The 23,454-nt window shown below is 45.5% G+C and overlaps 2 protein-coding genes across 2 annotated transcripts; both read right to left on the reverse strand.

The window, feature by feature from the left end:
* Positions 1–357: 357 nt before the first annotated feature.
* Positions 358–7,180, reverse strand: LOC131262886 (uncharacterized). Its single transcript, XM_058264979.1, has 3 exons — positions 6,932–7,180; positions 5,404–6,848; positions 358–592 (listed from the first exon to the last, which is right to left on the reverse strand). The coding sequence occupies exons 1-3, from the start codon at positions 7,178–7,180 to the stop codon at positions 358–360; spliced, it is 1,929 nt and encodes a 642-aa protein (XP_058120962.1).
* A 1,157-nt stretch (positions 7,181–8,337) lies between these two features.
* Positions 8,338–15,521, reverse strand: LOC131261153 (CLK4-associating serine/arginine rich protein). Its single transcript, XM_058263085.1, has 7 exons — positions 15,030–15,521; positions 14,760–14,857; positions 14,114–14,295; positions 12,038–13,997; positions 11,746–11,920; positions 10,259–10,406; positions 8,338–10,045 (listed from the first exon to the last, which is right to left on the reverse strand). The coding sequence occupies exons 1-7, from the start codon at positions 15,126–15,128 to the stop codon at positions 8,955–8,957; spliced, it is 3,753 nt and encodes a 1,250-aa protein (XP_058119068.1). The 5' UTR covers positions 15,129–15,521; the 3' UTR covers positions 8,338–8,954.
* Positions 15,522–23,454: the final 7,933 nt, after the last annotated feature.

The raw sequence follows: 23,454 nt of genomic DNA on the forward strand, positions 1-23,454 counted from the left end.
GGGACGCCACACTCGAGGAAGTTTCACAACGTCGTAAATCGTCTTCATCTTTTCAGCTCGCTCGATCGAATCCCGCGCGAGATGCTGCCACACGGTTTCCACACCGAGGTGGAGCGGGACCTTCTTCGACGATCAATCGAAGCTCGCACTATTATCAACAAATTGACCTCGTTCAATCGTTCGTGCTCTTCGTTTTCCCTGCCTGTTACGATACGCCGAAACGGCACATGAAATGGCAGCGCTGAGAAGGGAAATTAAAAAGTACCCACAGGTGCGGGATTTAATGCATTTGTCACGAACCGAGCCCGGCAGGCACATTGGGGCATCCAACATTTCGGCTGCCTTCCGTCAAATTCATTAGGCAATCCGATAATCGGAACCCACACTCGACACGCCAGTTTGAAGGATGCCGGCATCGGCACTGCCGACGATACACGTTGACACCGATGGTGCCTCATCGAAATTAATTACATAATTTCTTATGTCTCCCTTCTGGTAAAGGGTACAAGGCGAGCTAACCCGACCTCCAACGACCTCCGAATGGGAAGACGGTACAACGTTCGTCGAATGCGGTTCCCACACGTCGGTTATTCTGGTGAGTGTTACGGTGCAGGACAACGATTAGCGACAGTTCTTCGGGTGCTTCCTAGTAGGGTTGCTAAAACCCGCACCATCGATCAATCCGATCGCAACGATGTCATTTGGCTTTATCGAGCAGCGGCTGCGTTGAAGGAGGCCACGGGCCAAAGGGTGGTTGGGTTACTCCTCGTTCGAAAACCGAAAGGTCCTAAAGCAAGCCACACTGAAGGAAGTCTTAATTAATATTCCAGCCACGAGTTAACCAAGGATCGGTTGGTCTGATAACAGGCCGTTGTCGTGCTCCGGTAACAATGACAACAGTCAGATCCGCGCACCAACGTCAAGAATCACTCAATGAGATGACATTTTTATCAGAGTTCAAACCCTGATTCTTCAATTGCCGGTTTCGTAAGCGTGCGGAGTTTGCCAGACGCTTATCCCAGTTCGTATTGTTGCGCCTTCCCGTTGTATGCCTGAAGAGTGCGGAGGATCGTTGGTGAACAGATCACAATGCTGCAAGTTGACACTCAGTTGGAAGATAGTTTATTGAAGTAAAAACGCCCCAATCCCTTGCTAGCCGAATCCCGGTCCCCTTGATGGGGTCGTTGTCATAACTTGTTACCATCGACAGTGCACGGTGTATCACGACCAAAGGCCAGGGCGAAAGGTACTCGACGACAAACGGTGCAAGACGTCCAAGCAAGTACTTCGTCGAAACCAATCGAAGGGGATAGCACAGTTGACGAAGCTTGGCACACGGAACGACAATGCCGATGATATAATCTCGCCCAACTAGATGAACGTCCCAATGACGACATTTTATTTTGTGAGACATTCGTGAACAGAACGCACGCATTTGTGATTGATTAGTACGTAATACGTTCACGGGAAGGTAACCCAACGCGGCTTATCGCTATCCCATCGGTTGCGAGCGTCTGTCATTCGCGAAAGATGGGCTTTTAGCCGGTTGGTAAAATCACCATTTGACATTCGCTCATTGAGAGGTACGAGCAAATGACAAGGTTCCGCGAAACTTTTCGTACTTTCTTTCCGCATGATTTGGATAGCTGGCGGGGTAGGAAATTGGAGACATCAATGCAGCACATTTGTCATCGACGCACAATAGAAATCAGCAAACGGAAAATTTACATTTCCGCGGTTCCAAATGCACTAAGCGTTTGAATCCTCAATAGATTCGGTCATGCGGCGATTAATTGTTTGCGGCTTCTTCTTCATCTTGACGTAACGACCTTGTTGATCTTGCCTGCCCCCGTTAAGGGCTTACGAGACTTTTCACAATCAGTATTTTCTATTCGCAGACACACTCCTCATTTATTTGCTTAGTTATGCCATATTTTAATTTGATACACAATCATTTATGAAATGGTGCACTTCCAAAACATGAATGAAGAAAAAATGATCACCTACTACTTAGATAGAGACCGCAAAACTGTTCGGATCTGAGACTTATCATGAGACGCAAAGAGCTGTTGAAAAAATACGACCAGTTTTGAACTGAAATTAGAAATACGAAGTTAGAAACCGTTCGTTTAAATAACCTTCTAAGGCGTGGGTTGGAAACCCAACCAAGAGAGGACCCTCCGCTGTACGACCGGACTGGCTAGCGTCTAAGGTGATCATTGAGTCTAAGAAGAAGAATCTTTTAATGAATCATTTGTCATGACTTAAGAAAAAATTGAAAAGAAAAAAAAAGAAAAAAAAACCTAGACTGATTTGACAGTTTAATTTCATTGTGATAGATAACTGAATATTTAAAAGTAAAACCAGTACCTTACGAAACACATGGAAAAATTAATTATACAAAAAACTAAAAAAATCCGCTTTTATCAAGCTTATACTTTCGGCAACAGCTCCAGTTACAGGGTCCGCAGTCATACAATGGCAGGCCCCAACCGGTACAGGGATTCATGAACGTGCTAGGGGGATTGCCTGTACCGGTAGAGGGATATCCGCGGGCATATAATTGCAAACCGCGGTGGCTGAGGGGAATCAAGCGAGCGTATTGTTGCGATTGTCAACCGGTCGCAAAATAGTAGGTATCTGGCAACCGTGCATGATTCAAATGTGTCGCACAAATGACCGTTAGATGGCGTGCTAAACAACTAATCGAACACGTTGAAAGGAAATATCAAATTTAGTTTTTGATATAATATTTTTTCCGTAAATACTAAATACGAAATTTCATTTGAACGTAGTTTTTCGTCGTTTTTACTTGAAATCTAACGGTTACTCATGCGATACATTTGAGTGTGCGGTGCACAGCACCGCTCATGCACGGTTGCCAGATACCTACTATTTTGCGACCGGTTGACAACCGCAACAATACGCTCGCTTCATTCCCCTCAGTCACCGCGGTTTGCAATTATATGCCCGCGGATATCCCTCTACCGGTACAGGCAATCACCCTAGCACGTTCATGAATCCCTGTACCGGTTGGGGCCTGCCATTGTATGACTGCGGACCCTGTAAATGGAGGAATTTCCATCAACGGAAATTAACATATTTTGAGGCATTTCCTTGACTAACCTTTACCGCCAAGCTCGAACCGCATCCGTTGACATTGCTTTGTCTTTTCCGTCGTTTCCCAGTGGTACGCAATATTGTGATCTTCGACGGTACGCAGCGTTACAGTCACACCATCTTTGTCCAATGGCTTATGCGTAGAGTTCTAGCCGCGACGTTGAATGTCGTTTTTGTTTTGTTTTTTATTAATTCCTTTTAGTTTTCACTTGCTGCATGTTCGGTTCCACCCACACGGGTTGGTTCATTATGCATTTATTCCATTTTCTTAACCTTGACTCTTGGCGTTGGAGCGATGTCATTTACGTTTCTATCTTCTGTCGGACAAAGCCACAAGACGGACGACGTGATCTGCTTTGTTCCAGTATTTCAATTTGTTGGGCATTCATCAAAAGCTACAGAAACGAGGGGAGTAACAACCCGTCAGTCTAGTCCCTTGGGTTAATTAAAAATATACGATAGCGAAAGAATGTGATCATCATCTTTCAAATTTCGAATAACCGCAAGCAATTCAGTTCGATGAACCATGCTGTTTACCTACCATTCAAAGAACATCACCTGTCCTATGATGTTCCTTCGCAACTAACGCCGAAACTTAAAGCTGCAACATTTTAACAACACCTAACCGATCTTCCGGAATGCGGATCGCAATCGCGAAGATGTTGCTCGATCGCAGCTAAGTAGCAATTAAAAATACAAATTAGCACCTGCTTCTTACAGTCGGGGTTTTCCTCGGGAGCCAAACTTTTATGTTTTTGCTTTCCATTTTTACTTTTTTTTACAAGAAAGATAGCCATTGTTTCGCCTAGCTTCGCAGTGCCGCATGGAAACAATGGTAAATTTCATGGACTAGGTATCTACTGGCGAGAAAAAAACAACGAGATCATAGTAAACGAAAATGGTGCATTTAGCGATAAAATCACACCCAACTCCAACCGGAGGTATCCAATCAACACCTTGTGTTTATTGTAATTTTGGAAGGTGTATCAACAACATTGGCAAACCGGACTGTCCAGGAAGCTAATGTCACTATCGATGACACCCATCTGCTCGGTTACAACATTGCAAACGCACTGCCCTACATTTCGGGAACCCACGAATTGGTACATTTTATCTTTATTTGAAATTTATAATTATAATAACTATAGCAGCCGTGAAAGGTATCACAACGGTTTCATTGCATCATCATTAATACTAAGAATCTAATATTTATGAATTAATAATCAAAGAACAGTAGTGCACAATTTCTGTAGTGAAATATTAATGTTTGCATTTTACCTTAATTTTAAGCGTCTTGGTATATGGCACCCATACGGCTACCAGCGTTATAATATTGCTAAACCATTTGAAAGATACTGAACAACGATGATAAACAAGAACAGAAACAGAAAAAGACCAAAAAATTTATCTTGTAAGACAGGTTGTCACATTAATAGCGAAAGGCAAACTGCTAATTTAATGAAAATTGAACATGAAAGGAAAAAGGGGTTGTTCCGAGGCAACGAATTTTCTTTTTCTCTTCTAAGCCTCAGTTTCTAGAAAAATACTATATGACTCAATGTAATTCCTACTTTTCAATTCTCGTTTGCCTGTTTGTATAATTTCTCTAATTATGATTTTTTTTCTCCAAACTTTTGTTATTTTATGCGATTCTTTAAAAGCTATGACACTCTTTTTAGAATGAATTAATCAAAATAATATTTATCATGCAAATTTGCCTTTTTGTGTTAAGCTGTTAAATTTTTGAGACGTATTTTTATTTCCATACAATTAAGCAGCAGGGCCTAGGGTAGTGCACTTTTTATTCCTTTGAATTCCTCTCCACAAGCATGTTTTCATAAGTATATCCTTGTGCTTCTCTGCCTATCACTCTCGGCATGAAGCGCGTGAAGATTTCTACCAAAAATACTACTCCTGATACGGCGCTTTTCGTCGTTTCAGAAACGGTAGTGACTTTCCGGTGCGATTTATCAAAGCCGCAAAGATACACCTAAATTCACGGCACTTCACTTACTTCACCTTCGATACTTTGAATTCCTTATCACCTTCTGTAAATTGGTCCTGAAATCACCTACGGTAATTTAATTTGATGTAATTGCATTTCCAATTAAATTATGATTCAACGAAATAACAATCGCACACTCTGTTGCTAGATTAAAAACCTAGGTGCACGTTTCATTTGAAGCAATCAATAAACGTTTAAAGTTATTGCGGTAAACTTCACATACGCTTCAGGTTATAATTATTCACTTATTCCCCCGGGGGTAGATTAATTTCACTTGCCCTGCAAGAGCCCGCTTCCACACCCGAAGCAGTTCCATCAGCTGGCAGTTCAGGAGCAGCTCCACTAAGAATACCACAAACGACACACCCCAGCTAAGACTGACACAAATCCAAACCGACAGCAGATGGTCAAACTCGAGCGATTGATCCACCGGCTTTTGCATGAGACGGTCTCGCATGAGGTACTGCTCGTACTGCCGATAGTAGAGCTGCACCAGCCCTGCCTCGTGCATTCGGCGCAGATAAACCGCAAACAGATCGACCAGCGCTGACCCACGGGCAAACGCGTACCCCAGATGGGTGTAGCTGGCTAGCATTTCCGGCACGATGTAGAACGGCTTGCGGCCCGTCACCGGATCGGCCGGCAGGTCGTGGTTGACTACGTACGTGGCACGAGCGAAACTGTCCATCTGGGCGCATCTCGCTGAGAAATCCATACATTTGTCATCATCGAGCGCCCTCTCAAGGATTCGTGACCGCAAGTCATCGCCAAGTCTTTCTACGAAATGATTGTACCCGGTAGGTAACCAGATCGGAATGTCGGTGGCGAAAAATTCGTCCAATGTATTCGCATCCGGTTGGAAGCGGTAGGCAAGAAAGAAGGACGTCACCTTGGCGAGATAGGACTCGAGCAAGATGAAGCGGACGATTGCGTACGTCGTGGCGAGGATCGATGCCAATGGTTTACACTGAAACGACCACCTAACTAGGGTTCCCACGTTTGCACACTTGGTATGCTTGGCTAGCGCCAAAAGGCCAGAAATTAAGAGTCCAGCTACCGTAACACACATCCACAGCTCGGTGGAAAAGGGTCGTAGAAGAGACTGCGTCAAGTCAAGTACGGTCGAACGGGGGGCTATCAAACAGTAGTATGACACTTCCGGCACATAGATAACCGGGAGCGTTTCCGGTACAACATCCTTGCGGGTTATCATCAAGTCCACTTTCATCTCGTGCAATCGATTGGTCATTTTATCTCGTTCCTCCTCCACATCCCCGGCATACTCGACGATTTCCACTCGCAGCCGGTGATTTAAATGGTGGAGTAAATTTACGAAAATTTCCAGATCAATTCCTCGTAGTAAACCTCCCCCTATATGGTGCGTGTAGGGAAAGGTTAACGTCGCCTGCCCGTAGATTTCTAGCGACACATTCGGTAGGCGGCCACGGGTCCACTCGAACGCGCTGCCATACTGCACGGGATTCTCCATGAAGTAAGCACTCAGCGCAAACGGTACCCAGTACTGTAGGTTCTCTGCCCGTCGGAAGCCCGTTACGCACCAGTACACTATGTTGTACGTAGCGAAAACTATCCCCAACTCCATCGGTACTGCCACCCGCGGTTTCACCAGATAAGCATCTTCCATCAACACCACATACTTGCCGTTGCGGACGATTTTCGACCAACTATGCATAATGATCCTCATCGAACTTCGAAGCTCCTCCTGCCGAAGGGAATGCACGAGTATTAAATTTGAAACGATTGAGTAAAAGAAGTAGAACTGTTTGCCACAACAGAGTTTCTCACCTTCGAGTTGACAGGCAAATAGATTAGCACCAATGCCGCCTCATCCGGCATCCCGATCGGAGTGGCTTGAGGGATGATCACCTTCGGGTAGGGGAGTGCCAGATAGTTCTGAAAATTGTGCAACTGTTCCAGGCCGACCAAGTAAAGTGTGCGCGTATCCCGATCGAAGCATTCACCAATGAGACGTCCCAACGTCCCAGGAAGGCCGTTTGCTTCCACTGGTTGCTGTACGATGCTCCCGTACACCATGGGAATAAGAATGAACAGTAGGGGATACCTTTCGCAGGACAACATGATGCACACTGTACGGAAACTGTTGTTAGGATTGATTCGGAAAACGTCGTTCGTACAGGCGATCGATTCGACGCTGCCCCTTCGTTGTGTACCCATTATTAAGCGCAAAAGCGATAGAAACATCACCTTTTTTCTATTTTACACCTTAGAGGGCAATTTTACGATGATGGTGATGATATGAATACAGCATGGAACTAAACTGTAAAGTTTCGTATCGTATGATTTTGCTACCATCTGAGTGTCTTATAATTACTAATTAAAAATACTGTCACATATCTCTCATTTCTTTCTGGTAAATTATTCAATCGTAGCTGGTTGTTTAAACTGGTACAGATCTGAAGCCCTACCTGATGTCCTTTCTAATTGAGTAGTGTAAAACGTATCTCTTTGAACGATTGAACGCGTCTGTTGTACGAAAAAAAATGAAAGTATTTTCGCATGTATAACACCTTTCTACCTTTTCCATCCGTGATCATTGTTTCGATTAGATGATGAGGTGGAATACATACGATTTGTTTATACTCTTATTATCTCTCCAGATTTATAATCAATATATGTAAGAAGAACAAGTTGTTTGTAAAACACTAACTAGGTTACTTAAGTACTAACTGGCAAATACTTCAAAAACATTTACAAAACTGATAAAAGTATAATAAAACACCACATAAAACTAAAACAGAGCTTGGTGGTTCAAAATATAATGCAATTACTAATGTTTAATTATCATAAAGATGGTTATAAATATAAGAGTAGGGAAAGCGTAGTGCAACTAGCTTGGATAAAAATGATTATTTGTTATAAATGAAATTTGTCAAATTAATTTATGTAATATATGGAAAAATTCATAATGAAGATGTGAGTGATACTAGCAAAACCCCACCATAACTGCTGAGTGCTCTTGGCCCGACGAAACTCAATCCGAAACAGTTCCAATTCCGTATCCCGGCTTCACTACGGGCTACATACCATTCTGCTTTACGTTAGTCCCACAAATTTGTTCACTATTACCACGTAATCCACCTCTGTTGTAAACCGTTTCGGAAGCGAATCGAACTGAAAAACATAGATTTTCTTGTTTATTTTTAATTAAATAACTTTATTGTTTTGTTGTAAACTTGTAGATTTGTGATTTCTAAGAGCAGTATTCGAAAGAAGTATGAAAACGAAACGAGAGACAAAAATAGCTCATTACACAAGGAAAAAGGGAGTTCTTTAACAAACATGCCCCTACACTTAACGAACTGTAGGGAAAAAAGGAGGTATTATGCAATGTATTTGTGTGAAAATGTAACTGTGTACTTGTGTGTGTGTATGTATGTTTATGTGAAGAATCTTCTTCTTCTTCTTGGCGTAACGACCTCTTGGTCATGCCTGCCCGTTAATGGCTTACGAGACTTGTTTCCCTGTTGTACGTGGATAGTCAGTCCTCTCGTACAGGGGAGGGTCCGGTCACGGTTGGGATTCTAACCCACGCCGTCGAGGTGGTGAGCCTCGGCGCTCATGGGCCTATTTTCTAACCGGCGCTACCGCTCGGCTGTCGCGGACCCCCTCCCCCGCGGATATGAAGAATGTAAACATTATAGTTATAGGTGAAACAGTAACATTGAAAGATAATTCGGTGTTGAGGTAAGAAAGTTACGGAGTTATACGAAATAGGAACAAAAATACGAAAAGGATAAAGAGAGAAAGAAAGCAAACCCAATTTCTCGACATGGCTATGGTGGTGATGTCAGTAGTCGACCAATTTCTTCACCGGTTTCGGCGTACGCTCTCTCGGTCGGTTTGGTGTACTTCCAGCCTGGCCGCTACCACCACCACCGTTGCCTCGCGTTCGTACCGGCGAACCGGACCGCGAACGGCGCCCGCGTGATCCGGACCTAGATCGCCGTCCCCGAAAGCGTCCCGAACTGGCACCACTTTGATAGCCAGACCCGACGACGTCACCACTACCACCATGGTGGTATCGATCGTAGTCCCTCGAACGGCCGTACTCCGGCATCCGGCGACCTCTGTTGCCCCCGGTGCCCATTTGTCCCGTGGTGTCGCGCGACGGAAATCGTTCCCGCGACTTTGAACGCGATCGGTTATACCTTTGCGGTGATCGTCGCCGGCTACGATCGTCAAAGCGGCTTCCGCTCGATGATGGCGCAGGGGGTGGTCGTCCTGCGGTCATACCACCACCACCACCACCACGGCGTAGTGTCATCGGAGACATACCTCCTCCACCCGAACCGCCAGTGAATCCGCGCGATGAACCTCCACCACCGATTCCCGGTGCCGGGGGTGGAGTATTGCGTCGCCGTAGTCGACCCATATCGGCCCGGTACGAAGCCATCGGGGGTGGGGCGGACTGTGCCGTTGAACCACCCGAGTCTGACGCACTACGTAGGACGGGCTTCCGTTCAATCACGACACTATTCCCGTAACCTGCGGTACCACCCCGACCCACCATCAGCGACGGTGGGGGCCGTGAAGTATGTGCGTGCGATGGCATCTTCGGTGGTGGCACCGATGTTAGGAGCGGAGGACTTAACAAAGGCAACCTTTGCGGTGATGTCGAAGCATCCCTTCCGATCGCCGCTCCAGGACCACCGGACCGTTGCCCACCGTCACCGCCACCGTCACCGTCATCGGAGCTCCGATCGTCACCGGAGCTGGGCGATTTACTGTGCTCACTCTCCGGTGTGCCGTACTTGTGACGCAGCTCACGTTGCCGGCGCCGCAGCTTAAGGGCCAGCTCGCGCATCTCATCGTCACGTTCCTGCTGCTGCTGGATCTGGCGCTCCACTTTCTCGATCTCCGCTTTCTTGTCAGCTTTGTCTAAAACAAAAAAACAGCAACGAAAAGATCAAAACGCAAACCCAAGATTCACCGTTCCGCACACGATTGCGATCTTTGCTTTGGCAAGCCAAGATACGCATCGATCGTTAACATCATCATTTGGGGTTTGAAACGCAACAACATACGGTATACCACGTTGTTGCCTGTGGCGATATCCACCAGGTAGCAGAACGCCCCGCCACACTGACTCACATTGTTTGTTCAGCAGGATTTGCATCTTGCGCTTCAGCCGATCGCGCGGGTTAACCGACTTCGATGCAAGTAGGGACGTCGTCGTCGTCGTTGTAGTTGTCGGTGCGGGCCCACCACCTCCACTGACGGCGGCAGCAATGATTCCGACCTGGAAATGTGCCACCGGGTTGCGTGCAGGCGAATTTCGCCAAAATAGCGCCAGTCCCGGGTGCGAAGAGAGAACGCAAAAATAGTTAAACCGTCCACGCTGTCCCCATTCGCTGCTGAGTGATGTCTCTGGGACGATCCCCACTTGGGAGGCCATGCAGGAAGGAAGTCTTTGAATGATATGTGTTTGTGTGTGTATGTATTGGGTGGAATAGATGATGGGATGCGTTTGAATGATGTCTGAAGATGGACACTAGGGCAGTTTTTTCGTACGTTTGACCATTAAGTTTACCTCTTTTAAGAAAGATTTAAGAATTCGGTGAACAGAGATCGAACAAAACTCAGCAATATTACTATTTTTTCCTCGCTAGACATACAAATCACTAACACGTTTACCAATGTTACGTCAGCGAAAATGTAACGATGTTAGAGATAATGCAAACCTGTAAATTATTTTAATTTTCTATATTGCGTACCTATGAGGCAACAAAGAACAGTTGCCCGGTACCAAGTGTACGCTTCATAGCTAGAATCGACACACTCGAGGAAGAACGGCCTAGCTAAAAGCTGTCCTATAACATTTTGAACGGTGAATTTGACCCTATTTTAAAAATAACAAACTTATTCTGATATTTATGAATTTTCTTCTTTGTAAGAAAGCTAAAAACCTTTTTCTAAATAGAAAGTCAAGTCAAGTTATTATAATAATCTTATCATAACCGCTCGTATCACTGGTACACCTAGTCTTGGCTTGATAACTTATGGCTTTTTTGTTTATGTTCAAATTATAAACGTTTTCATGATTTCATACACCAATTGTTTATGGTTTAAACAGTAAATCATACTCATGGGAAGCTACACATAAATTGTCAGGCAGCAAGAAAAAAAGGTACATCAAAATGTAACACCAACGATTGTTTTGTGGCATTTTTCCCCCCTCTTTCCAACAGGTTGTATTAGGAACAATCTTTCGTTTTGGGTTTCATACCAAATTATTTGTTACAGTCCAAGGTAAAGGAAGGTTTTAACCAATCCACAAAGGGATTTGTAAAGTTTATACAGCATTAACCAATTGATTTAGACATGGGCAATCCTATCATAGCGTAAGGAATTGGTATATGATAAATTTAAAATTGAATTAGCACAAATTGATCATATTTAGGATGCTAAAACAACGATGCCAGAGACATAATTTCCTTAGGACGACTATTCGCACACACCACTGTGATGTGTCCAGACAACAATAAAGCAGAATTTTGGACGGTGGTGGACGGAGCGATCGGATTTTTTTTTTTTTTTGCATATTTTTGGTTACATGATTGTTGGTTATTCTTACTGACTTTGGATTCGGGCGCGCTGGTGCCGCCAGTGACCGTTTTACCAAACCTTAACGACGCACCGGAGCCGGCCGCTGGTGTTGGTGCTGCAGGCGAACTGCCGGACGTGCCGTAGCAGCCGGTGTCCGGTTTTTCCTGCTTTATCTGTACGATTCCTAGTTCTGCCGTGCTGGCAATTCTGTAGCAAAATGAAAATGAAACAAAAGGTTCGGTTAATGAATGCAGATGAAGTGAAGCAACCGAAACCGTTAGTGGTTAGTAAAATAAACGAACGAATACGCTACGCTACACTCACTTGCTGGTTGTTCCAACGGCGTTTTCTTCTCCGAGCGGTACGTCGGGAACGATCAGACCACGCGGTTTCCGATCGCCATCATTTGTATCTTCTTCGCCAGACGTGCTCAGCGCGTCGCTGGAACTTTCGTCCCCGCGGCGCCTTCCGTAGTACCGCTTGATCGGTACCTCCGGTTCCGGTTCGATCAGAGCGAGTGCGGCAATCGGTTTCTTTTCATCCACCACATCGGAGGTGGCCGGCTCACCGATAGCAGGTGGTGGCGGTGGCGGTGGTGGAAGTAAAGGAGGTAGTGTACTTAGAATCGCTTGTGGTGCCATCCCACCACTTGATTGCAGAAGTGGAGGTGGTTTTTCCTGAGAGACTGCAGTTGTTTGCGCACGAATCTTTTTGAACGTACGCGAAGGTGAGATTTCGCTGTCAGACGCTACCGTTCCAGAGCCGGCCCGTTTCGTACGTGCACTCGTCGCTTGTTGTGCTGCTGGCCGACGGGCCGACGGCGTCCTCGACCGTGATCGCGAGGATGAGGTAGATGATGACGAGGATGACGAGGAGGACCGGACAGCACTTCTTCGACGGCGCGAGGTATAACTTGGGGGCGGTGATCTTCTCCGGGGGCTCCAGCGAGGACGCGAACGAGTACGGGAAGGCGATCGAGAATGCGATCGAGAATGCGATCGTGATCTTGACTTGGATTTCGAACGTGCCGCTCGATAGCGGGAGTATGCTTGGCGCGTAGTAACACCCCTTGGGCCGGCTCGACCTGTGGCCGGTTCTACACCTCTCGATCGTGACCGACTCCGGTGACTTCCTCCTGCCCGTCCTCTCGGACGCCTTCGAGCACTACGTGTCCCGGCGCCGGGACTTTTGCTTCGACCACGGCTACGACTACGGCTGCTGTGGAAACTACGCCTCCGGCCACGGCTTCTACTCCGGCTATGGCTACTACTGCTACTTCGACTGCTTCGGCTACTGCTACGACTCCCTTTACCACGACTGTGACGACCCATAGCCGCCGTCCGCTGATACTGCATCGGTGGCTTTCGATCGCTTTCCTTTGACTCTTGTGCCTTTAGCTTCTCCAAGTTCTGTTTGACTTTATCCGCGTAGCTCACGGTACCTCCGCCCTCGGCTGCTGATCCCCCGATACCCGCACGCATACGGGACGCTTTCGACGATCCCGCGATCCCACCGAGTGTACTCATGTCCCGATTGAAGCCGAACGAAATCTTCGCATGAGCCTGCAGTTCGTCCTCGCCACCGAATGAGGTAATGTAGGTTATTTTGCCCGAGTTGACCGGGGACGGCGACCGGGAGCTATCGTTCGTCTCGACGAACGTCCTCGGCACCAACTCCTCCTTTGCCGCGTAACTCGGAGGACTGAGTGGTCGGCCGGCAAACTTACGCTCCCGCTGGGCACGCCTTTCCCGACGGCTCTTACGTCCGCTAAACATAATCTTCTCCTGTTCCTCCTCACGCGCCATTCGCAGTGCGTCCGCTTCGTCCGCGTCCTTCGTGAGGAAGGAGTAAAAGTCGTTACTCTTCATACCGTACTGGCGACCGCACGAGTTCAGCTCGTGGGCCTGCGCGTTACCGATCTTGTTGATGTCGATCGACACGTCCATGTCGACATCGGAGTCCGATTCATCCTTCATGCACTCGTCGAACCGAGCCGCTCCGCTGGCACCGACGGTCGACGATGAAGCATCGGACGACTTCTCGATGGCCGTTATCGACTGAACGAACGGCACGATCGGTGCCGATCCGCTGCCAGTGCCCGACAGTCCCGAGCCACCGGCAGACACCGTTTCCGTCTCTTCGTACGTGTAGCCTATGGCGGCCCCGGCGGAGGATTTTTTCTTCGATGCAGCTGCAGCCGCTTTCGTTTCCGCTTCCACCTGGGCGTTCACACCGAACTGTTCCTCCAGGTATAGCTGGTGGAGAAACTTTTCCTCGACCGTTCCTACCGGAAACAGAATGAAGAAGAGGCAAACGTTCAAGGCCCAACGTAACGTACGGCGGGATGGATGGAACACCGGAAAATTCCATTCCAGCGTCGTTGGATGCATAGTTACCCACCGAGGAATTCGTTCTGCGCCAGCACGCGGTACCTTTCGTAGTACATTGCGCGCTCGTCCGCATCTTCCTCCTGCTGGTCGGCAGCCTCCGGATCGGTGCGAGGCACTGGCGGAATATAGTCCAGATGGGCACGCACATCGAATCGATCGATCATATTGTCCTTCTGTCCTTGCCATGGCATCCTGCATGCGGAAGCGAAATACAAGCAAAAACCAAATCAAAACCCGACAAACAGACCACCCTTTAGAAAACGGTGTTTTGCGACAAGCTTCCACTGTGACTATGCAGGATCTGCCAAGCTGCGGCGGGCCAAGGGGTATAGTGGAGTAAACGGGATTTGAAAAATACAAGGTGTCCGCACACTGCACGAACAATCGGCACAATTACGACCGCCGTACGGGCTCTTTGGCGTATGAAAAAAAAAGTAAAACAGGAATTGCATTCGTAATGGGAACCAACTTGCAGCTGGGGTGTCCGAAACCGGAATACACCCTTTCTGTCCCGCCAGGGATGAGGTAGAAGGAAGCCACGGTGTACTTGTACGTGTGTATAGTTGCAATGAAAGGCTTAAGTTGTTTTTGAATGAACATCTAATAACAAATCGAAAGACGGGAGGACCAACTCCCAGGCATTGAATATCACTTGCATGATTGCGGGATTCTCGGCAGCTGTCGCTACGCTGGCGTCCAGATGGACCTTGCATTTGCGGCCGTGCACTTGAAGGAACTGCGTCGGGTCGGCTTTCTGCACACCGGGGTGGGCCGGGCAAACCGGGATGGACATAAAAAAAAAAAAAGAAAAACAGGCAAATGTAATCGGCAAGGTCAACAAATGTAGGGTTGCAACTTTTGTTTTGTTCGCCACGATGCGATTGAAAAGTTCTAACCCGGATGGGGCGGGAACCGGTTACACTTACGATTCGCTCGTAGAAGTCCTGCCTTCGTTCGGCACGCTTCCGATAGTCGACCAGCATGCCGCGGATCTTTTTCTCCTGTTTTCGCGCTTCGTGCCACATTTTGTCAAGATTTGATGTGTTGTTTTTGGTCTAAATCCCAACGTGCATTTGTTTTCTAAACTGCTATCTCCAATGCAACTGACGGTACGGTTTTTATGATTAACAACCGGGCGGTAAAAGTGCTGCGTACTACACTAGTTCACGTTTTCATCTTCCCGATGTCAGCATCCTTGGGGATGGATTTGCTTGCGGCGAAGTAAAAACAAACGCAACCACGCTGCGCTCTTCAACATCTTAATTTAACCACTCCACACTGCACTGTTGGCACTACTTGGACTAAACCTGAGGCCGTCAAAGGGAACTAGAGCGCCTGTAGCACCTGGGGTCTACGAATATGTTTATTTACACAGTTTGGCGGACTTCTTCAACGATGGAAAAGTGATCCGTCGACCCGGCGGTTTGTGGCAAAACTGGCATTTCATTTACACTACATGTTGTTGTTTTTCTTCTAGTCCACCCGGGTCACGAACACATTCGCATAGTGTGCACCAACCCACATCCATTCCCTGTATGAACACGTATGCAATGCATACGAACACATTCACAATGGCGAGCGAGTGTCATTTGTGACATTCATGTTGGGCGTTGTATATACCTTGGCAGGGCCAGCATTGGGTTTGCCCAAGGTGCGTTTTAAGAGAGGTAAGCTCAAAAGCCTGGTCGTGGCAGCCACATTGACATTGATTTCTGACAATTGTTCCCTGTTTTGTTTAACAATTGTGTGCCTCGCACGGCCAAACGGCCAAAGGCCTCAATTGAACTTCTGGAAATTGGTGTAAAATAACATTGATCTTCTTGGCGTAACGTCTTGGTCATGCCTGCCCGTTAAGGGCTTACGAGACTTGTTTCCCTGTTGTACGTGGATAGTCAGTCCACTCGTACAGGGGAGGGTCCGGTCTCGGTTGGGATTCGAACCCACGCCGTCGAGGTGGTGAGCCCCGGCGCTCATGGGCCGATTTTCTAACCGGCGCTACCGCTCGGCTGTCGCGGATCGACAGCATGTTCTTCACTATTAAAAATAACAACTTCTTCTTCTTTATTGTTCTTTTTTTGTATTCTTCTAATTTGTTCCCTTAAGCTGGCCGTAAACGTTGCGAACTTGTTCGCGCGAACAATTTGACAACCAGGCATTGCCTATGTTAAGGAAAGGAAAGGAAGATATCCTCTTATATCTTCCTTTCCTTTCCTTAACATAGGCAATGCCTGGTTGTCAAATTGTTCGCGCGAACAAGTTCGCAACGTTTACGGCCAGCTTTACTCGTAATCAGAGGCGTACCGACTCTGTCAGAACTCCTATGAAGGGGCTCGTCCTTTAGGACCGGCTATAATAGCCGTATGTCCACCCGCCGTCCACGGGAGGGATAATTCCTTCCGTTGTCAGGACACAAAAACTCGTGGTCCGCTTGATTGACTCAAACAGCACGAGATGTGCGGCAGCTAGGATTAGTCTGACTTGAGCTCCAGCTCGGCGTCACCACGCGGTCGTGCCGTAAGCTAACCTTACTTTTCCGCTAACTACTTCAGGAAACTTGTGCACTGCTAAACAAAACAGGGAACGATTGTCAAAAATTTCCTTTATTTTTCTTAAAAAATCTAGGCGATTTGTTCGGGATAAACTCACCTGGATAGTAATCACTTTGGTATTTATTACTTTTTTTTTTTGCTGAACTGCTGTTTTAACTTTTCAAATAACCGGTAAGGATTTTTTATTACGCATGTTGCATGGCACACAAAAAAAACTAAATATTTCCACTATGAAAAAAAATTCAAGAAATAATTTATATGAAATGTCATTTATTAAACTGCTTCAAATCATTTCACAAAACTAACCAACATATTGTTTACTTCACTTCACCATGGCTCAATATTTCACCCTCATCCGAAATTGTACTGCCGTTTCGACACAACGTGGAAGAAAGTGATTCGTCCGATTTAATGGTGCATTGTGTTTGAAATACCGAAGCCAAATCACACCCGCTGCTGCTGGAATGCACTTCGAACGTCGAGGAACTACTTGGCAATGAATCAATTCGCGATTCGATCACAGTGTCCGAAAGTGAACAGCAGCTACCAAATCCAAACGAATCATTTGAATCGTTTGATCGAGAATGAGGGGTCTCAGGCGTAGACGGTGAATTGTAGCTCCGCTTGTCGTTCGACTTGCCGGTAAACGCTTTTAGAAAAATTTGAGCAGCTCGTTTAGCCTTTTCAGTTCTATCGTCCGCAATGTCTGACCTTTTACCCCAACGTTCTGAGCTACCGAGAGCACAAATCTTCTTGATAGTTTTAGAATAACGAGGGTTCTGCTCAAATAATGCGCGTTGAAAGTTCTTCTGACCGTGTTGACTTGATAGTGGCCGAGCTGCAGGTTCCTCAATTGTGCTCTGACATCCGAAACATTCGCACGATCGTGGTCGCACCATTGTTGGCGAAGGAGTACATTCTACAGACTGTCGCCGATTAATCCTGGGTGTCCACAGAGGCCCCCTTTCAGTAGCTTTACTCTTCAATTGTTCAGTCATTTTGACAATATTTGAACTTTCTAGCGTGATTTTTTGTATATTCTGTTTGATTACGTCGATGGTTTCGGTTAACTGGTTACCCAAATTCATGTTTTGCGACTGCGCTTCCACCGCAGTATTCCAAATCCGAAGTTTACTTAAAAATCTCTCGTTGCTTTCATTTTGATTGGAAATGATGTCGCCATCAGAAGTCGGAGTAAGGGATCTACTACTTTTCGAATTATTTTGAATACTGCTTTTTGAGGGACTACGCAACGCTGGTATACTGGAAACCTCCAACAAACTCCGTTGGCATTGGGCTGTTTCTGGCAATTTCAAGTAAGATTCTTGCGGTTTCGCCACGCTTCTCGACGACACACTGCTAGTACCATCATTCAAATTCAAAAGTAAACGAAGGTCTTCCTCTCCTGAATCTTCATTGTCGCTAGTGCCGGTGGTATCATCATCGGAAGCTTCCAAAACCTCAACTGAGTTCGACTTTTCACGAGAATTTCGTTTCAAAAACGGTTCTAAATACTTGTTACGCGCCTTGCCCAACTTCAGTGCTGTACGAGCGGATTTGCAAACCGAACTCGGGACAAGTACTACAGGTTTTTGCTGTTGTGCTGAACTTTCCTTGCTAGATACTTCAATTTCCTGGTGCGACGTTCTTGGAGAAGATTCTTTATTCACCGAAGTTTCAGCTTGCTCTGATGTACCATTTTCATTATTTAATTTCAGTGAATTAAGCAGCACATCTAAATTAGTTTCTTTTACAAACTCAGATGATTTGATCCTCGCACCAATCGCAGCATCCGGTCTGGTGTGTCCATGCCATAACTCGATGTATTGTATATTGGAGTTCGGAACCGCCTGATCATCCTTCACATCCATGATATTAATATTTCCTGTTTGCTGCACTTTTAGATTCGCGTCCCAGCGACCCTGTATAGAAACACTAGGTAGCGCATGTCTGGATAGTTTTGGCACCTCAGAGGTAGTGACTAGATCGACATCGTCAACTGGTTCTCGTGGTTCGTTTGCACTGGGAATTACAATTTCAATGTCCTTCCCGACATCGCCTGCTACATCGGAACCATTTTGAGGCTCGTGTTGCACATTCTCACACTGCTCCTTCTTCGGGATTTCCTCAGCAGGCTTCGCTGATATATTATCGCCTGAATTACCCTTTTCCGACTGCATAGAAAGAAATCTGTCGAAGAGCAGCTTGAACTGATCATCTGTAAAGGTCCTTACCGATGGTTGCCGGGGACGTCTGCTTGTAGAAGCTGGAGCCGTTGTTGGTTGCCGTGGCTTCAAAACAGTTTGGGATGGCTGTTCTCCAACACTCTGAGCTCTTCTTGGGCAGGGTCTATTAACTGGCATCATGTATCCCTGCAAGTTTGTCCTTTTCACTGCCCGCTGGGTCACAAAGTTCACATTCGTTCCGATATTCCGTACCTCCTTGGGCTGCTCGACAGAGACATGATTGTTCAACGGTGCCTGAGGGCTGGTGGCTCTGGAAATCCGTAGCTGTTCAATCTGTGTTATTTGAATGGCGTATCTTTGCGTAGCATTCTCCTCCACTGGTTCAACACGTGGGACCACCGGCTCCGGTATTTTCTTCCAACTAGAAGGTGTAGCAACCTTCTTGTTCCGTTTTTCCTCCACTTCACACTGTACGCCATGTTCGTCGAAGGTAACGATCGAGCTTCGAGCTTCCCTGATAAACGTCCGAGCGTATGCTAGTAGATCGTCGATATGTTTCCTCTGGCGCGTCCTCTTGTGTTCCAGGGTTATTTTCGTTGCCTCCCCGTCTAGCGACGCACGGTGACTTAGAAGATCAATTTCATCGTACAGCTCCCGAAATCCCTTCCGTAGATTGTTCAGACCGAGCTGGCACCGATCGTCCAGCTCTGCTGAGGTAGTGATCTCTTCGTTTCGCATGGTATGCAATGACTGAAGCCGCAATAGCAAGTTGTGCTACCTTGAAGGGGTCTTTTGATAGAAGCACCATCTGGTTCAATGCCTTCTTGATCGTTGCTAGGACACGGCGCAAACAAGCCTGTATGATGCATCGTTGCGCATGAACGCCCTGCAAAAGGACTGCGTTGCATTTTCGAATACGAAAGCAGGAAGGACGTGCTTCGGCACTGTACGAATACAATGCCAATAATAATTATGTAAGAAAAACAAAACATCTAATCATTTGATTATTCTAGCGCATATTCAAACAATTTCTGTTGCTCGTACTGTACTTCCAGAAGTTATGATATATGTTATGATAGATTTATATTAAAGACTGTTTATTTGTTTCTCATGTTTCAATATATTATTTCAATATTTACAAAAATTACTGTTTAGCCGCAATATGTATATTTCCCCCAATATCTCACCTAAGAACGTCACTCTCTAGTGTTTTACAAATCTTGCTTAACGCTAAAAGTTCCGGACCTAGTTTTCCTACGATCGTGTAGAAGCGGAGACATGAGCTCCCGTTCGTTCTGCGCGTGTTCTATGGCTTTGGTTTGTTATTTACGGTTCCCACTAGATGCTTTTCGGTACACTTTCCGTAGCACTAAAGATGGACATTATGCTACAAAGTGATACCAAATTGAATGCAAAATGTGTGTAACCAGTACCTACAGTGACATATTCCGATGAATTCCACGCAAACGGGGACACCTCTCCATAGCCGATAGGAATTCTTTTGATCTTCGCGTAGGGTAAAGTTGGTATCGTACGAAATATTACACGATCCAAAACCATGCCGTAGATTCAAATGGGTCCGAAATGTGTCTGTTGGACCGAACCAAACATACCGACACGTGACACGACTAGCTCGCCAAGTGTAGCTTTTCCTGCCAGGGGGAATATATGGAGGCTCCTTCGGTCATGTGCAGCTACTTCCTGCGCACAATGTTAGTGATAGTCGGCCACTGGGAGTACAGTTAAGATTCGCTTTTAATTTTCTTTACAAGTATGTACAAATATGGCGAGTGTTGTGTTCCAATGTGCCGGGCAGCGTGTCCGCGGGGCAATCGAGAACGGAGCCGCGGCCTGTGGCCATTCGTGTCCGGCTGCGATCGCCCCGTAGCCAGTCGCTCCGACAGTTATGCTTAATTAAATGTACAAATAGATAAACGAAACGTAGACTTTCTCTGGTACGCACTCTCCTTGTAAGATTTGTCAGTAGTACACCGGCATCCAATGTATTGCTGCGAAATTGTTGTATTCGCCCCTCATGGGTGTGCCATGGTGCAATGGTTCAACGTAGAGTTTAATGCGGAAAGATTATAGCACAAGAAACCACCTGTATGTGTTCACTAAATAATTCAACCCCAGGCAATACGAGGAGTTGCATGAAGCTACTTGGTTTTTAATGGAATGGTTTACCTGAATTTACCTATTTCGCGTTGTTATTTGTTTTTCAAAAAAAAAAAAACAGAAACTAACTAGCGCTCCGGTACTAGTTATGAAATTGGTTTGACCATACGCTTTTGAATATTTTTGAGTTATTTATCTTTTTATGTGCAACAAGTAAACCGCTTGGTACATTAAATATTCACCCGAAGCGCATCCGCCAGACGAGAAAAGACAAAAGGAAGTTAACTTCATCGATGACTAAAATGAACACTACAAGAGATCCTACAAGTGATTGACATGCTTATGATAAGTAGATCTGGCTTTGTGAGTTTTGGATACTGACAAATCAAAAGACGCCATATTCCTTTAAGTGTTTCGTACCCGCTCGTTCGTCAATCGTTTATGTTAATCTCGCTTCTTGATTTTAGAATAATCTATCATATATGTTCGCTACGCTTATAATCTTGCAGAAACGAGGTTTAATTAGTAACACAATAAATCTGACTACTTTTCGCATGACTTCCGCCGCATAACCACTATACTTCAACTGATACGGCAACAGCCTTTAAAGGTAAGTGTTCTATAGAGGGGAAGGTCATTATATACTTATTGGATGGTACAGCTAAATATGACAAAAGGAAGTGATAAACATAATCGTATTGCATACTGCGTATATATGAAGTCTTCTATTAATTATGTATCTAACACATTACAATAGCGCACTTCAAACTTAATAATAAGGCTTAGAAATACTGAGACTCATGACAGTAAGACGGTCAATTTTAATATTTTGTTGACCTCACGCTGAACCTATATTCCAAGTCCGACGGTATCTGAACAGGTTCCCTGCTTCTGAAATGGCCGTGCCGCAAATTTTCAATTTGTGCAACCTCCCAACCCAAGCGCCAGTATTCCAGCCGAACATAGGCTGCCTTCGTGCGATCTCCTTCCGTTTATGCTTCTACACTCCATGGCTGTTCCCAAAACGGACTTCGTGCTTCAAAAAACCGGCTGGACAACGTGTAAAATAATTAGGACAAAAACAATCAACAAACAATTCAAGCTAGTTTGCGCCGGTCACAACTATACACAATGTTTAACGGTTGACCCTTGCACCTAACATTCAGCGGGACTGTGTGGGTACGTTACATTTTATTTTGCCGGTAAGCTGTTTCTACTTCTCACGAGGACGACGTCGTCGGTGTTTGCCAATTACTAAACTATCTATTTTCGGTTTTTGCCTCCTCAACAGTCCTCGCAGAAACAACCTCTAGTGCAGTATAGCATAACAAAACAAGAGTACCGGTTGGTGGATATTTTCGGGTTAGTTTTGAAAGTCATAATTACTATGAGCCAAACGTATCTGTTTCGTTTTTCTTTTATCAAACTCCATCACTCATCTTCGTGGGCTGTAGAGTGTGAGACGAAATTGCGTTAATGTACACTCTACGAGCAAATTGATTGGCATACGAACATGCCGCAAAATCCTTCCAAATTTTGCATTCCCCTCTCAGAGAGGGCCATCCGGATGAGATCAACATTTCTACTCGTGTCTTTATGTTCTAACGATTGAAGGATCTATTTGTTTAATGCATATACCTTTAGGATCCTTTAGGATCTACCTTTCTTCATACACCGTTAATTCGCTATATATTCCCGAGATCGCTACGATGGACCCCCCCTCATGGCTCACGGTATTGATTTGATTGTTTTCTTGACTTTTTTTGCCTGCAAGGTTACCTTATTATTTTCGATTTGAAATGGGTCTCAAAATGCTTCTTAATATCATGTGAATAATGTTTATGCATTAGGATCAAGTAGTGGATTGCTATACGTAAGATATTTGTCATATCATTCGAAGGTACTTCATCTGTGTAATATGTTTTGTTAGTTTTCTTCTAGCTCTCCAACATTAAACGTTAAGTAAAACCGAATAAATTCAACAGCAAAATGGAATCTTCGTGGTGGGCCTAGAACTGAAATAAAACATAAGAAATAATGAATACTTACCCGCGGGATAAGAAACTAAATGCACAAAAAGAAATAAAAAAAACACAAACATTGATAAATAAAACAAAGCACTACAGCAAACTCATTTTAGAAGAAAACAATCATCTTTCACTGTATTTGTAATTCTTGTTCGCCTGTTCCGACGATATAATTTTTGTCCTCCCACACACCTTCACTTTCCCTGTTCATCTATTGTGCAACTATTTCGATTACCTTCTTATCTCGACAAAAATGCTATGCTCCACCGTTTTCTTCCCTCGTCTTCTCGTATTTGCCCAACCCTCAACAAATCTATTCCAATTGAATGCACATACCACAGTTGTAGTATGGAAAAGTTTAACTAAACGCTACATTACAGCATAATTTGTGTTGGTGTGAAGAAATACACGATAAAAGCTGTACAATAATGCTGTGCTTTCCGTTTCACGACAACAGCACACAAAATGAGC

Source organism: Anopheles coustani, chromosome 3 (assembly GCF_943734705.1).
Source record: "Anopheles coustani chromosome 3, idAnoCousDA_361_x.2, whole genome shotgun sequence".
Lineage (NCBI taxonomy): Eukaryota > Metazoa > Arthropoda > Insecta > Diptera > Culicidae > Anopheles > Anopheles coustani.

Bases quoted from the DNA above. Each gene is read 5' to 3' on its own strand.
- LOC131262886 (XM_058264979.1), bottom strand. From the start codon at position 7,180: ATGGTGTACGGGAGCATCGTACAGCAACCAGTGGAAGCAAACGGCCTT. The intron at 6,849-6,931 runs GTGAGAAACTCT...TCCCTTCGGCAG, and splicing joins ATTTGCCTGTCAACTCGAAG to GAGGAGCTTCGAAGTTCGAT. The intron at 593-5,403 runs GCAAGTGAAATT...AACACTCACCAG, and splicing joins TGGAAGCGGGCTCTTGCAGG to AATAACCGACGTGTGGGAAC.
- LOC131261153 (XM_058263085.1), bottom strand. From the start codon at position 15,128: ATGTGGCACGAAGCGCGAAAACAGGAGAAAAAGATCCGCGGCATGCTG. The intron at 14,858-15,029 runs GTAAGTGTAACC...CCCGGTGTGCAG, and splicing joins AGGACTTCTACGAGCGAATC to AAAGCCGACCCGACGCAGTT. The intron at 11,921-12,037 runs GTGAGTGTAGCG...ATTTTGCTACAG, and splicing joins GCCGTTGGAACAACCAGCAA to AATTGCCAGCACGGCAGAAC.